This window comes from Amia ocellicauda, chromosome 15 (genome assembly GCF_036373705.1).
Source record: "Amia ocellicauda isolate fAmiCal2 chromosome 15, fAmiCal2.hap1, whole genome shotgun sequence".
NCBI lineage: Eukaryota > Metazoa > Chordata > Actinopteri > Amiiformes > Amiidae > Amia > Amia ocellicauda.
In genome coordinates, this window is record NC_089864.1 from 30,345,530 (window position 1) to 30,362,725 (window position 17,196).

Below are 17,196 nucleotides of genomic sequence, written 5' to 3' on the forward strand. Positions count from 1 at the left end.
ACTGAGATTTGACCGGATTCCTTGAATCTTTTAATAATATTGTGCACTGTAGAAGGTGAAATGCCCCAAATCCTACCGATTTGTATTTGGGGAATGTTGTTCTCAAAGTGTTGGATTATTCGCTGACGCATCTGTTGGCAGATTGGCGAGCCTCGACCCATCCTTGCTCTGAAGGACTAGGCCTTTTTTGGAGGCCCCTTATATACTGTGATTACACGATTACACATCACCTTCTTATTTCAACTTGTCACATCACTATTAGTCCTAAATTGCCCCTGTCACAACTTTTTTGGAACGTGTTTGCATGCATCAATGTGCATATTAAAATTACAATTCTCTTGAACATAGTCAGTACAAATGTTAAGCTGCACTTAATTTTATCAACTTGAAATCACATCGACTATAGTCCTCCATGTGCCTTTGCATTTCTTGGTAGTCTCCCAGGTCCAGCTATTTTATTTCTAATGGGGGTGTATGTGGTGTGAAAACCTTGCTTAAAAGACAATTGCTTGCTAAATATTATACAGGTTTAGAGGGAAGACATCTATATATATATACACTCACCTAAAGGATTATTAGGAACACCGGTTCAATTTCTCATTAATGCAATTATCTAACCAACCAATCACATGGCAGTTGCTTCAATGCATTTAGGGGTGTGGTCCTGGTCAAGACAATCTCCTGAACTCCAAACTGAATGTCTGAATGGGAAAGAAAGGTGATTTAAGCAATTTTGAGCGTGGCATGGTTGTTGGTGCCAGACGGGCCGGTCTGAGTATTTCACAATCTGATCAGTTACTGGGATTTTCACGCACAACCATTTCTAGGGTTTACAAAGAATGGTGTGAAAAGGGAAAAACATCTAGTATGCGGCAGTCCTGTGGGCGAAAATGCCTTGTTGATGCTAGAGGTCAGAGGAGAATGGGCCGACTGATTCAAGCTGATAGAAGAGCAACTTTGACTGAAATAACCACTCGTTACAACCGAGGTATGCAGCAAAGCATTTGTGAAGCCACAACACGTACAACCTTGAGGCGGATGGGCTACAACAGCAGAAGACCCCACCGGGTACCACTCATCTCCACTACAAATAGGAAAAAGAGGCTACAATTTGGACAAGCTCACCAAAATTGGACAGTTGAAGACTGGAAAAATGTTGCCTGGTCTGATGAGTCTCGATTTCTGTTGAGACAATCAGGTGGTAGAGTCAGAATTTGGCGTAAACAGAATGAGAACATGGATCCATCATGCCTTGTTACCACTGTGCAGGCTGCTGTGGGTGGTGTAATGGTGTGGGGGATGTTTTCTCGGCACACTTTAGGCCCCTTAGTGCCAATTGGGCATCGTTTAAATGCCACGGCCTACCTGAGCATTGTTTCTGACCATGTCCATCCCTTTATGACCACCATGTACCCATCCTCTGATGGCTACTTCCAGCAGGATAATGCACCATGTCACAAAGGTCGAATCATTTGAAATTGGTTTCTTGAACATGACAATGAGTTCACTGTACTAAACTGGCCCCCACAGTCACCAGATCTCAACCCAATAGAGCATCTTTGGGATGTGGTGGAACTGGAGCTTCGTGCCCTGGATGTGCATCCCACAAATCTCCATCAACTGCAAGATGCTATCCTATCAATATGGGCCAACATTTCTAAAGAATGCTTTCAGCACCTTGTTGAATCAATGCCACGTAGAATTGAGGCAGTTCTGAAGGCAAAAGGGGGTCAAACACAGTATTAGTATGGTGTTCCTAATAATCCTTTAGGTGAGTGTATATATATATATATATATATATATACACTACCATTCAAAAGATTGGGGTCACTTAGAAATGTCATTGTTTTCGAAAGAAAAGCAATTTTTTGCCCATTCAAATAACATCAAATTGATCAGAAACACATTGTTAATGTTAATGCTGGAGACGGCTGATTTGTAATGGAATATCTACATAGGCGTACAGAAGCCCATTATCAGCAACCATCAGTCCTGTGTTCCCATGGCACATTGTGTTTGCTAATCCAAGTTTATCATTTTAAAAGGCTAATTGATCATTAGAAAACTCTTTTGCATTTATGTTAGCACAGCTGAAAACTGTTGTGCTGATTAAAGAAGCAATAAAACTGGCCTTCTTTAGACTAGTTGAGTATCTCGAGCATCAGCAATTGTGGGTTCGATTATAGGCTCAAAATGGCTAGAAACAAAGAACTTTCTTCTGAAACTTGTCCGTCTATTCTTGTTCTGAGAAATGAAGGCTATTCCATGCGAGAAATTGCCAAGAAACTGAAGATCTCATACAATGCTGTGTACAACTCCCTTCACAGAACAGCACAAACTGGCTCTAACCAGAATAGAAAGAGGAGTGGGAGGCCCCGGTGCACAACTGAGCAAGAGGACAAATACATTAGAGTGTCTAGTTTGAGAAACAGACACCTCACAGGTCCTCAACTGGCAGCTTCATTAAATAGTACCCGCAAAACACCAGTCTCAACGTCAACAGTGAAGAGGCAACTGAATTGTATAAGCCTCTCTCTCGCTCTCACTGCTGGCTTTCCCACTCCTCCCCCCTCTCTTGCGCTCCTCGGTCTGTAACCCAACACTTATCAGCTGCCTGAAACATGTTTTTTTGGTTTGGCTAGTAAAGGCAGATCTCCATGGCACATGACACAAACAGTATCATCCTCTCCATTGGGAAATTACAGCCCCATGTGCTGCTTTGCACACTGAATTTCAAAAACCAGGAAGTGTGCGTAAACAAACTGCACATGGCTCTTTTCAGCAGAATCTCAGCTACGCAGATAAAAACACCACCTGTCTTTATCTTAAATCGTTTCTCAGATAGTTCATACTTTTTCATATTTTGGGCGGATCCACCTAAGTCATCCTTTAATCAAACAAATACATGCTAATTAGATTTTTTTACCTACTGTGCCGCCGTGCGTGTCAATTTTCCCATCAGCCTTAAACGCATCATCTGCAAATTTAATACCTACAGCAAATTTACGGTAAATTTAAGACAATTTATGACCTTAATTTCCCAGATTTTATTTTAAGACCTTTTAACACTTTTTAAGGAGCCGCGGGAACCCTGTACCAGGGACCCCCTCTTCCTCAGCCATCTGCGTTTACCTCCTGTGAAAGAGGACAATACCCAAGAACATTTGGGGAGATGACTTTAAACTGTGGAATATTATCAGGGTGGAATTTCCCCAGCTTCAGCAATTACATTATTCCTTACATAAACCCCCCTGAAACCTTGACCCACTGGGGGAAACAAGCAGAGACAGGTTTACCAGTAGCGTTATATGACTAACTTAGGTTGACCCAGTTTACATACCAAGTTCTTACACATACATCATATACCCTACATTCAGCTGGGTAACAGTGACATCCTTCTTTCCAGATATTCATTGTTTTTCTTGTTTACCTTTGATAAGGCCCGGCGGTAGCATATCAGCACTAGCACCAGTACTCCTACTGATGCTGCTGCAGCTAAGTTGAACAGCCAATCCCAGTAGGTTTCCTCGTTGTTAGTGGTTACTATTGAATGATCATTTGCATAGTTGTGGATTTGCTGTATTAGCACCTTCTCTTGATCCATCACCATAATTAATTGCAATTCCATTTGTTTTTCCTTGTTTAGTAACTTTTGCATATCTGAGTTCAGGTAAGGGGTCAGGTTGCATATTTTTAGCATATTGGTCATACAAATTTAAATCAAGCCTATCTTCTGTGTAATACAACATTCTTTCCCCAATGTTCCTCGAATAATTGACTGATTGATTGATTTATTGATTTATTGATTGATAAAATTACTCTGATTGGTTGCATTTTTCCATCCACAACCTAGGTATGAATTTAGTCTATGAATGGAACACATTATCACATCTTTTCCAACAATACATCCCTTTAGACTTTCAATCTCAAGTAACTGTGTTCCATTGTGTACTGTCATACCATGTTCTTTATGTATCCTAATTATTGAATCATTGTAAAGTTTCCCCATGTTGATCATGTTATAAGTATTCTGATACACATTACACAGGTATATCCATAACCAATACTATTTTTTTGCTGGTATGATTATATTTTAATGGGATTGTAACAGCATTTATGACTATGTGCACAAACTCCACAGGTAGAACACACTCTTGCTGGTATCTTTTACAAGTACAAATACGTTAATTTAAAATGTTGTTTGTGCAATTCCCACAAACTGTTGTATCGCTAATTGACACCCATTCTCGTCTATCAAGTACACAGTTCACTGTGGTAGTGTAGTGTGTTCTGTTCTTATAATTGTACATGCATAGGTTTTTCCAATTACTGATAAAAAAAAACATTTCTTTCTGGGTAGTGTGTGCTTGACACTGGGAGTCTGGCAACTTACTCAAAATGCTTTGTGCTAATTCTGAATTAAACCAGTTAAGATCTCCTTCTATACAGGAGCTAAGGATAGCTCCCCATGCTTGCCTGGTTCCCTTGGAACAATTCTTCCACATCTTGCATATCTTCCTCTTTGATAAAATGTCTAGGGAACCGATGAGCAATTACATCAGTCACAGAGTCCTGCACCATTGCCTGCATATGACTTGCAGCAGCTATACAGAACTATTGTTGTGATAATTTAAATAGCTCTCTCATAACGTTTATGTTAATTACATCTGTGCTTCTATATCATTTATCATAATATCTGTTTGACTAGATAACTGTGCTTGTTCCTGTAACAAGTTTCCCAATTTAGTTTTTACACTATTAATGTATCATTTTAGCAGACCTATTTGATGATGATTGTATAAAGAATTCCCTGAACCAAACAGACCTCACAAATCTCCAAGAATACTTCTCTTTTTTTGATCACTAGGCGTGCCTCTCAGGGCTACCTCTTCCCATTCTCTTGTTATTATGTCATCATAAGGTCTAGCTATGGTAAGATGTTTTTTACAAGCAGCTATCTGCTGGGTGTTGAGCTGTCCTACACTTAGTACTACTGTCACATAAGAACATAAGAACATAAGAAAGTTTACAAATGAGAGGATCCTATCCAGTCTATTTTTAAATGTTCCCAAACTTTCAGCTTCTACCACATTCCTGGGGAGTTTGTTCCAGATTGTGACTACTCTCTGTGTAAAGAAGTGTCTCCTGTTTTCCGTTTTGAATGCTTTGAAGCCCAATTTCCATTTGTGTCCCCGGGTGCGTGTGTCCCTGCTGATCAGGAAAAGCTCCTCTGGTTTGATGTGGTCGATGCCTTTCATGATTTTGAAGACTTGAATCAATTCCCCACGTAGTCTCCTCTGTTCCAGGGTGAAAAGGCTCAGTTCCCTCAGTCTCTCCGAGTAGGACATTCCCTTCAGACCTGGAATAAGTCTGGTTGCTCTCCTCTGAACTGCCTCTAGAGCAGCGATATCTTTCTTGAAGTGTGGAGCCCAGAACTGTACACAGTATTCCAGATGAGGTCTAACTAGCGCATTGTACAGTCTTAACATTACTTCCCTTGTTCTCAATTCTACACTTTTGACAATATATCCTAACATTCTTTTATTGCTCCCCCACATTGTTTGGATGGAGAAAGTGAGGAGTCCACATAGACTCCTAGGTCTTTCTCATGCGTTACTTCATCTAGTTCTATTCCTCCCATAGTGTAATTATAGTGGACATTTTTGTTACCTGCATGTAACTACATATTCCCACTTCACATTGTTGATATAGGTCCAAGGATCAGATGCCATTACAATTCCATTAGATGGCATAGGCCACATTTTAGGGCACATCCTCATACATTTTAGTTTGTCATCAGTTACCCAACCATTTGCACATTTGCATTTATAATTCCCTTGAATATTTTCACAAACTTAGTTCCTAGCAAAAATGTTCCCATTTTCTTTGCATTCGTCCCTGTCTTCACAATTACTAATCCCTTTACCATCATAGCTGTCATGGCACCGACATTCCACTCCTTCTTAGCAGATAGCTATCCTGTGGCAGTTCAGGTAGTTATCATTGAGGCTGAGAAATTCAGTCCCATTGCTGTGTGTTCCGCATGTATTGTTCTTGATGATATTACCTAATGCCATGGTTAGGCAGTAGATAAGGAGAACCGAGAAGCACCCCCCTTGATGCACTCTTCTCCAGCCCATGGTCCAATGTGCACGAACCGTATCTGTAAGACAATCAAGTGCAGTATTTATTTTTTGTCAGTATCCAGTTGCTGCCTGTATGTTTGATACAGTTTACACTGGTCGGCATGATACCATTTATATAATGGTTCCTTACTGCCCTTTACTTGAATTCTCAGATTACCCACCCCACAGGTGTCCACAATCTTATGTGGTCCTGTCCAGTTTGCATCCCAGGGCCTTTTTTGGAGGTAGTTTTTAACCATTACCCATTCCCCTATTCTGAATTGGTGAGCATTTGGTCTCACATCTCTATCTCATCTCTTTTTGTTCCCTTGGTGGGTTATCCCCGACAGCAGCTTGTCCTCCAGCTGTTTCTGTACCTCTCTCAGAAACTGATGCTGTCTTACACGATCCTGGATAGCTTTTGGGGTGCATCAGTGGCATAGTTTGGCCAGTCATTAATTCATACAGTTCCCCTAACAGTCATCAGGATGCCTGGCACATGTCTACTCCAGTCTTTTCCAGCCTCCAGTGTGGCCTTTTTTAGTGCAGTTTTGATGGTCCTATTAATCCTTTCCACCACTCCTGATGATTGTGGATGATAGGGTATGTGCCACTTTTGTGTGATTCCCAAAATAGCACATCATTCTTTTATAATTTCCCTGTGAAATGAGTCCCTCGATCACTTTCTAACCTTCTAGGGAATCCCCATCCCTGTTCCCACAACACTCGGGCTGTGGCAGCAGCCATGCATTTCCTTACTGAACATATCAACCCCCCCTCTAGCTGGTGGCAATGGTCCCACATAATTGATTTGTAGGCTTATCCAGGGTCCTTCAGCTGCTAAGGATTCTCCCAACAATGCTTTACGCTTTTGTGGAATGGGGTTCATTTATCACACAATGGTCACATACTTCTTCAATTGTCTCATTCCTGGTCACCAGTGAGATTCCCTTATCATGCTCATTACTCTTTCTGTTGCTGCATGCCCACTAATCCCGTGCATATATTCCACTATTTCTTTCCTAAGGGAACTCGGTGTTACCCATCTCTGAACTGGTTTAGTGTGAACCACCACCACCAGTTCATCTATGTGGGTTAAATACCGCCTTTCCTTTTGGTACCCTGCAGGTACACTGTTCCCTTCCTTGATGGCCTTTCTAGCCACACACACTTCTGTTGGTTTTGCATAGAGACTAAGTCAGTGGGTTTTTCTGCTACTTCTGTTGGCAATTCTTCTGGGCACAATTCTCCTTTTCTTGCTGCAACTTTTGCTAACTCATCACACCTTATTATTATTGTCTCCCTCTTTGCTTTTACCAGGTGTTTGATGAGCCTTAACATTTGTGATGCAAATCCTGTTTGGTTCCTGGCTTGCCATCTTTTGCAAGCTACTCCGATGAGTTATGGGTTTGCCATAGGGCTACGTGCTCTATTAAAGCATGCACTACAAAAGGCACTGTCTAAATGTATTTTAATCATCCAGTACTGTCCATCTTCCCAATACCTAGAACCATCTACGTACAGTGGTATGTCTCCGTCCTTACTAGCAACCCGAACAATTCTCCTCAATTGCGTGTGTCTTACCTCTTCATAGTCTCGTGGCTCTCCATTATTTTTTAATATTATAATTTTAATTTCTTGGCAGACGCCCTTATCCAGGGCGACTTACAACATAAGTGCAACACAAAGTGCAAAAATACAGTAAAAGTAAAAAAATATACAAGTAAAAGGCATCAATCATTACAAATTCAATCTAACTGAAACATAGCAATTCAAAATATAATACATTTTACAATTTACAATTGACAATTTACAATTTACACAGGCAAGTACAGTGGTCATCCCCCTGTACATGCACTTCCATAGTCCTAACCTTACCACAATCATGTTTGTGTGTAGCCCAGACACCATCATGTTTTTGCAAGAGATCAGCAAACTCTTCATTCCGAGTTCCCAGTGCAAGTACTCCCTTTACTGTATATACTGCATATCTGTCAGAAATTATCACACATTTACTCTCCTGCTCACTACCTTTCCACAATACTTGATTGGCCAAATCCACAATGTACCCATGCTTTTCCATTACATCTGCACCCAATATTGAATCTTCATGTGTTCTAGACATCCAAACCTTAAGATTAATCTTATCAGTACCAATTTGTGCTTTTACAGGTATTGACTGTGTGGCAGTAATCACTCCACTTCCTACTCCAATTAGTTCTGTAGTTTTACCTGTGCTTGGAAAATCTAAGTGGGTTAAGGTGATTGCAGCCCCAGTATCTAATAACCAATTGTCTCGATGGCCTCCTACCGAAACTTCAATACTAGGTCTGCCAAACTTGTCACTTTTTAGATTAGCTACCATAGTTACAGAGGTCAGACATCCCTATACCTATTGTATATTATACCTATTCATCCGATCACTTGAACCACTGTCCTTACTATCAGGTATATATTGTAAAATTGCCTGTTGCATGTTTTGCAGCATCTTGTTAAACTCCTCATAAGGAAGAGGAAGACTTCATACCCTTTTGTTGTTGTGGTCCCTGTCCTTCTGAACCTCCCTCTTTGACCAACAATCACTTTTTATGTGACCCAGCCTTCTGGCGCGTTAGACACCCTGTTATTCTGAACAGAGCAGCCTTTACCGGACTGCTACCATCCTCCAGTTGGTTTTTATATTTTTCTTTTCCACAAACAACCTTCCCTGAACTATCCTCATCGCTTTCCTCATCACTATCCATTGGCAATTGGATGCCCAGAGTTGCCACATGGCTTTAGACGTGTTCCAGTTTGGTCCTCAAGGGGCTCTCACTTACAGCACCTTTCCTGAAAACCTGTGGATTCTTTGTGCTTTTGGCCCAAAGCATCTCATATGCACCCTGGTATTTTTCCAGTTGCTTTCCTAGACCCCTAAAAATACTAGCTTCCAGATCCCGTCTTAATATAACATTTTGTGCTCGTAGTTCACTTGCATTTTGTGCAATAACACGCTGTTCGGCTCTTCCAGCTGCCATTTCACTCTCCATTTCTTCATTCTTTAAAAAAAATAAATTATATTGCTTCTCTGTGCTCCCTGCACTCCTTTTCTGAAGCTCCCACCAGATATTGTTGTAACACAACGATCTGCGCCCTCAATTCACTTGTATTCTCATCAACAACACAGCATTCAGCCCTTCCTGCAGCAAGTTCACTCTCCATCTCTCCATTCTTTTTTATCAGTTTCTATTACATCTTTGTGCTTTCTACACTGTGTGCGTGTGTATGTGTGTGTTTCAAATTGAAGTAATTGAGTTGATTTTTCAGTCAGAACACCAGAATGAAATTAAAATGGACTTGTCCAGTCAGAAGTATGTAGTTTCACCACACATCCGCATAGAGCACTCTGATCAGCACGTATTTTCTGTTTTTTCATGCAATTTACATTTCTTGGTGGAAATTGACACTAGAGAAGCCTCTAAAAAAAATAATAATAATGTAACCACCAAAATTACCTTAAAATGTATTAGATGGCTACAAAACAGGAGAATTCAGCAATGCTTCAGAATACCTGACAATGTGATGAGAAATATACAAACATAAGGGGCTGTTTGTGTGACATATGGACAGGCTTGTAGGCAGTTTTGATAGAAAAATATTGTGCCCCCACATTTTCTAACAATTAGTTAATGATTTGCATTTGTTTAATATAAAATATTGATGCAAATTTAAACATTGCTATAGTCAGCAATAAAATGTAATGGCCATTTCTCTATGGAGCTCATGTTTGGACCACTAATGGGTTGGACAGATGGTAATAACAATGGAATTTTAATGAATATTATTTGGCTTTTACATGTGAAGCTCATTTACTTGATGAAAGAGCATTCACCTTGAATAAAGTTGTCATGTAAATAACCATAACACTGTATTGTACCTGGGCAGTGACTATGGTAAGTGGAGATTAACAGTATGTGGAATTGTTTGTAGTTAAACAAGCTTATTTGTACTAATGTAGCCTAATTATTATACCTGTATTATTGGTATCTTGCCATTAGGTCCTACATAACAATATGTGACTATTTGTATGTTTTTTTTTTTTCTGGGAGGGGGTATAGAAATATACTGACAGCATTGTGTAAATAAATGTGTGAATATGATTAACCTAGTGAGAGAGACCAATAATATAAGAATTGACAAACACATTCAACACTAGGCTTTTAGCTGAGAAGTAATAATTAAATATTGCAACCAGAAGTTGTAACAAGTATGGTGGTGTTGCTACCAGACCCCAATAGCAAGTTTAATGCCAAGCAATATAAATAAATACCAAACACCTAGAAAGGGGCTGAAGTCACTGCAGCACTGCAGCTTCAGTGTAGAAAGGTTACACACAGAACTGTAGAGACTGTACTTAATTCAAGCTTTTAATAATAACTTCACAATAACTGTGACATAAATTCTCAGAACCTCCCACTAGTGTGGTGCATTTCCCATACTGATGATAGCTTTTCAAATTCACACAGAACTGTATGCCCTTTGTTGTATGTGCTTTTTAATGTCTTTTGAACTTCCACATGCAATTAACATTAACCATTTGTTTCTGTATGTTTTTTTTTCAGTAATCCAGTTCGGATTCGTGTCTCTGTTTGTTGCCTCCTTTCCTTTGGCTCCTCTTTTTGCCCTTCTCAACAACATCATAGAGATCCGCCTTGATGCAAAAAAGTTTGTCACAGAGTTAAGAAGGCCAGATGCAGTGCGAGCAAAGGATATTGGTATTGTATATTATTACATTTTTATGTAATCTGTTTGTATTTCCATTTTACCTATATCACTGACACAGATGACCCCCATCTTTAGTTTGCTTGCTCAAAACAACTTATTTTATTTTTCATTTTATAAAGTTCGACATTACTGCATTAAAATAAAATAAAATAATTATAAACAAACTACCATCAATGTCACTGTAATGCAGTCTAAAGGCTTGTTCACATTAGAGGTTTGTTTCGCATTCAGTGGGGTTTGTTTCGTTTGGGGAATAGTGTGAACAACAAATTTCGATTGGCAAATGAAACAAAATGAACTGAGACACCAAAAGAGTTGGTCTCGGTCCGTTTATCAAAATAACTGAGTTTGGTTCTATTGTAAAAATTTAATGTGACACTGGAGGGTCTCGGTTCTTTTTCAAAAAGAAAACTAACTCAACCAAAAACGTGTACAGTACCAATTAAGACAACAAGCACATTTGTATTTGTTCATTTACTTATTGTTAATGGTAACATCAGTAATCTGACAACAATTGGATATTGGACTATATTCATCAAGGGTGTTACAAGGTATTTCCCTTTTTTTCCTAAATGGAATAGAATGCAAATTAAAGTTAATACATCAGAGCGTTCACTTTTATCTGAAGATGCTGCATGTGAGCCAGTCACTTTACAATCATTTTGCGGGTTATTTGTACTTTTGTTTGTGTGAGAAAATAAGGGTCAGAAATAACTAATTGCTATAAAAACCCTTAATTTAATGTATTATGTAAAGTAGCGCTATATGTTTAAAGGTTTGGCAGTAGCAGTAAAACTCCTAGATGGATATTCACAATGTGTTATTGTATTTTTTTTTTTGGCAAAACAATCACCATTCGGCAGCACAACACTGATTATAATATTAAGTACAGCAGCCTATCGTATTCAATAACTGCATATAGTATGTATAAATATTGGATCCGTTCATGATACAGACAATCGTCAGATTCTGAAAATGAATTGCTTTGCTGGTCAGATCTGCGCACATTCTGCACAACGTGAATGCACTCGTGTATTATTTGGTTGTATCAGAAGTAGACTGTCAAATGTGTTAGACTACTGCATGTAGTTACTTTATTGCCGTCATATGTATTTATTTTACTCGTTATGCTGCCTTTTCTTATACGCACTAATCATGTAAAATGTAAAAATCCGATGTTTTATTAATACAAAATGAACCAAGCTCACTTGATTATTGCAATATGATCTGAGTCCTGAGAAAACACGGAAGTGAACCTCGAAAATGAACCCGAGTTCATTTGTACACAAGTCAAGTGTGAACAGCGAGCACACTGACTGATATGTATGATATAAACAAACAAACCGAACCAAATTATTTAGTTTGAAACTAACCTAGTGTGACGAGGTAACACGTTTGCCTGTATATAGATATTATGTTTTGCATGATTTATTTGTATATAAAATCTGACATATGTGACAATAGTTAGTATTACATACGCCAACCTGTTGGTTCATCAATAACACTTTAATTGCTGCGACTATATTATTTTCAACCTCCTCCAATCCAAATGACCAGTCTGTTTCTCGTTACCATCACAAGTTCTTGGGCTGCGTCCCAAATCGCACACACTTGCTCCCTCGTTCCCTTCCCTTGCAGGGCCGAAGTACTACGGTGGCCATATTAAGGGGTGTCCCAATCCCTTAGGGAATGAGTGAAGGGAGCCTAATTGAGCTGTTTGTGCCCTTCAGTGTTCCCTTCGACAGAGTGTACAAAAGAGCACACTATGTGGAAGTGTTCTAGCGCTGAAGTCCCAGAACTCTGTGCGTTAAAGGCAGAGACAAGTCAGTTGGGAAAATATGGCATCGGCGGGTGTGTATAAATGTCATGTAATGCTAGCTAGACAGTTGTAGAAATTGTTAAATTATGTACAGTGAGGGAAAAAAGTATTTGATCCCCTGCTGATTTTGTACGTTTGCCCACTGAAAAATAAATGATTAGTCTATAATTTTAATGGTGTATTTTAACAGTGAGATACAGAATAACAACACAAAAATCCAGAAAAACTTTATTAAAAAAAAGTTATAAATTGATTTGCATGTTAATGAGGGAAATAAGTATTTGATCCCCTATCATTCAGCAAGATTTCTGGCTCATAGGTGTCTTTTATACAGGTAACGAGCTGAGATTAAGAGCACTCTCTTAAAGGGAGTGCTCCTAATCTCATCTTGTTACCTGTATAAAAGACACCTGTCCACAGAAGCAATCAATCAATCAGATTCCAAACTCTCTACCATGGCCAAGACCAAAGACCAAGCATGTCAGGGACAAGATTGTAGATCTACACAAGGCTGGAATGGGCTACAAGACCATCGCCAAGCAGCTTGTTGAGAAGGTGTTAACAGTTGGTGTGATTATTTGCAAATGGAAGAAACACAAAATAACTGTCAGTCTCCCTCGGTCTGGGGCTCCATGCAAGATCTCACCTCGTGGAGTTTCAATGATCATGAGAACGGTGAGGAATCAGCCCAGAACTACACGGGAGGATTTTGTTAATGATCTAAAGGCAGCTGGGACCATAGTCACCAATAAAACAATTGGTAACACACTACGCCGTGAAGGACTGAAATCCTGCAGCACCCGCAAGGTCCCCCTGCTCAAGAAAGCACATGTAGAGGCCCGTCTGAAGTTTGCCAATGAACATCTGAATGATTCAGAGGAGAACTGGGTGAAAGTGTTGTGGTCAGATGAGACCAAAATCAAGCTCTTTGGCATCAACTCAACTCGCCGTGTTTGGAGGAGGAGGAATGACCCCAAGAACACCATCCCCACATGGAGGTGGAAACATTATGCTTTGGGGGTGTTTTTCTGCTAGAGGGACAGGAAAACTGCACCGCATCAAAGGGACGATGGACGGGGCCATGTACCGTCAAATCTTGGGTGAGAACCTCCTTCCCTCAGGCAGGGCATTGAAAATGGGTCGTGGATTGGTATTCCAGTATGACAATGACCCAAAACACACAGCCAAGGCAACAAAGGAGTGGCTCAAGAAGAAGCACATTAAGGTCCTGGAGTGGCCTAGCCAGTCTCTAGACCTTAATCCCATAGAAAATCTGTGGAGGGAGCTGAAGGTTCGAGTTGCCAAACGTCAGCCTCGAAACCTTAATGACTTGGAGAGGATCTGCAAAGAGGAGTGGGACAAAATCCCTCCTGAGATGTGTGCAAACCTGGTGGCCAACTACAAGAAACGTCTGACCTCTGTGATTGCCAACAAGGGTTTTGCCACCAAGTACTAAGTCGAAGGGGTCAAATACTTATTTCCCTCATTAACATGCAAATCAATTTATAACTTTTTTGAAATGCGTTTTTCTGGATTTTTTTGTTGTTTTTCTGTCTCTCACTGTTAAAATACACCTACCATTAAAATTATAGACTGATCATTTATTTGTCAGTGGGCAAACGTACAAAATCAGCAGGGGATCAAATATTTTTTTCCCTCACTGTATCAAGGAAATTATAATACATAGATAATATAAAATTATTATATAATCATGATTTAAATATATGATTAGAAAGTTCAGCCAAAAAACGTTTTGGCACATGTCAATTAATTAATTAATTACTGAAGTAGTATCCTATAAAAGTAGGAGGTGATATTAACGAACAATGGATTTCAAAATTATTATTATTATTATTATTATTATTATTATTATTATGTTAATTAAATACAGAGACAGATGACAAGAAAAGACTGCATAGGTACTTTTTCGGTCAAAGGTAAAGGCGCTGAATGCTGATGCTGAAGTGTGTCCCATTGAACGCTTTTAGCTTCACCCTACACCCTCGCTCACTCAAGTGCACACTCTGTGACGTCAGCACAACGTCATGCAAAGTGTACACTTGTCAAAGGGTGTAGGAAGCAAGTGTGCGATTTGGGACGCAGCCAATGTCAAAGGTCTTTGTGTTGTAGTAACAAAAATGCGCCTCTATTCTGATTGCTTCGACCACACAAGGACATGACGTGTCATTTGCCGGCAATCATTTTCTTGCTCCAATCACACAGACCCGTTTCCAGAAAATTAGACTAGGAACCTTGCCGGAAAAATGATTTGCCGGCAATAACCCATTTACACAGACATTGCCGGCAACACAATGCCACCAAATTGCTGGCAAATGTTTCACTGTGAATGGGGTTTAAGAGATGTAAGAAAGTTAAATTTTAACTTGACTAAGAAACCTGTGAGATGGAAACTGGACTTGCCACTACTAGTAGTAACACTCCAGGCCTGTTCGCTATTGTAGGTATTGTAGTTGGCGGACAATAAATGTGTAAAATGTTGACAGACAGCAGAATTCCTGTGAAAACTAATTTATTTTTACTGTAGATTCCACAAAAATATCAGTGCAGGAAAACATTCTTGCAAAAGGAATTCAACAGTTTAGAAGCAATGTTGTTCAATGTAAATACAAAAAAAGAAAACAAAACAATCAACCAAGAAAAAGTTACACTATCTATTACTAGAAAATTAAGTGACAGTAAAAACGGTTATACATTGAAGCTGCACCAACTCTTAGCACTCCCTCCTGGCATGTTCAAAGGCAGACTGCCACTGCTTGCTGCATGCAGATCTTAAACCCCTTAACAACGTCTACACAATGCAAGGGTTTTATTTTAAGTATGAAGGTTATTTGGATAATGTTTTAAGAACATACGAAAGAACATGAGAAAGTTTACAAACAAGAGGAGGTCATTCAACCCATTGTGCTCGTTTGGTGTCCATTAATAACTAAGTGATCCAAGGATCTTATCCAGTCTATTTTTAAATGTTCCCAAATTTTCAGTGTCAACCACACCGCTGCATTCCAGATTGTGACATCTCTCTGTGTGAAGGAGTGTCTCCTGTTTTCCTTCTTGAATGCCTTGAAGCCCAATTTCCATTTGTGTCCCCGGCTCTGTGTGTCCCTGCTTATCTGGAAAAGCTCCTCTGGTTTGATGTGGTCGATGCCTTTCATGATTTTGAAGACTTGGATCAAGTCCCCACGTAGTCACCTCTGGTCCAGGGTGAAAAGGTTCAGTTCCCTCGGTCTCTCCGAGTAGGACATTCCCTTCAGACCTGGAATAAGTCTGGTTGCGATATAATAAGAGCAGCAATATCTTTCTTGAAGTGTGGAGCCCAGAACTGTACACAGTATTCCAGATGAGGTCTAACTAGTGAATTGTACAGTCTTAACATTACTTCCCTTGTTCTCAATTCTACACTTTTGACAATATACCCTAACATCCTTTTATTGCTCCCCCACATTGTTTGGATGGAGAAAGTGAGGAGTCCACATAGACTCCTAGATCTTTCTCATGCATTACTTCATCTAGGACCCTGGAGCTGTGAGGCAGCAGTGCTAACCATTGCACCACCGTGCCACCCTATCCCAGAGTCCAGATCATTAATATAGATTAGAAAAAGCAAAGGCCCTAATACTGATCCCTGTGGAACTCCACTAACAACCTCACTCCAGTTAGAAGCAACTCCTCTAATCGACAGCCTCTGTTTCCTATACATCAACCAGTTCATAAACTATCTACTTACATTATCCTGAATACCTAAAGCTTCCAATTTGAGGATCAGTCTTTGGTGTGGAACCTTATCAAAAGCTTTTTGAAAATCTAAGTATATCATAATATATGCTTTCATATGCTGTGATCTACAGCTGCAGTTGCATGTTCAAAAAATTTGAATAAATTAGTAAGACTCAGTTTTGTCCCCTTTCTTGTGGATAGGTATGACATTTGCCATCTTCCAGTCAGTTGGCACATCCCCTGTTCTAACTGATATTTGGAATATTTTAGTTAGCGGCCTATAAATAATTTCCCTAATTTCTTTAAGTACTGTTGGAAATATACCATCTGGCCCAGGTGATTTGTTTGTTTTTAATTCTGCTAGTGCCTTTAGTACCTCCTCCTCATTTATCCTGATCTCTCTTAGGGTTTGACTGGACTGATTATTTACCTGTGGCATGATATCAATTTTTTCCTTTGTAAAAACCTCTGTTGTGTGCCACATATTGTTCATTTTCCATTTTTGCCCTTTATCTGTTTCACTTCCTCCTTTATTGACCTCTTGCTGTTGTAGTATTGAAAAAAACTCTTAACATTAGTTTTAGCTTCAAGAGCTATATTTCTTTTTATTTCCCTCTTTGCTTTCCTGATCCCTTTCTGAAGATCTCTTTGCAGTTCAACATATTCTTTGTATTTTGTTTCACCTCTATCCCTTTTGTATGCGCTATACAAAATTTTTTGCATACTTATATTAAACCATTTTGGCCAATGTTT

General features: G+C 39.5%; 1 protein-coding gene across 1 annotated transcript in view; it reads left to right on the forward strand.

Moving 5' to 3' along the window:
- LOC136772014 (anoctamin-2-like) overlaps positions 1-17,196 on the forward strand; it is a 203,339-nt gene that overhangs the window by 149,923 nt on the left and 36,220 nt on the right. Inside the window, exon 22 of the mRNA XM_066724657.1 lies at positions 10,727-10,879. Within this exon, the coding sequence (XP_066580754.1) occupies positions 10,727-10,879 (153 nt within the window). The remainder of the gene's footprint in view (positions 1-10,726; positions 10,880-17,196) is intronic.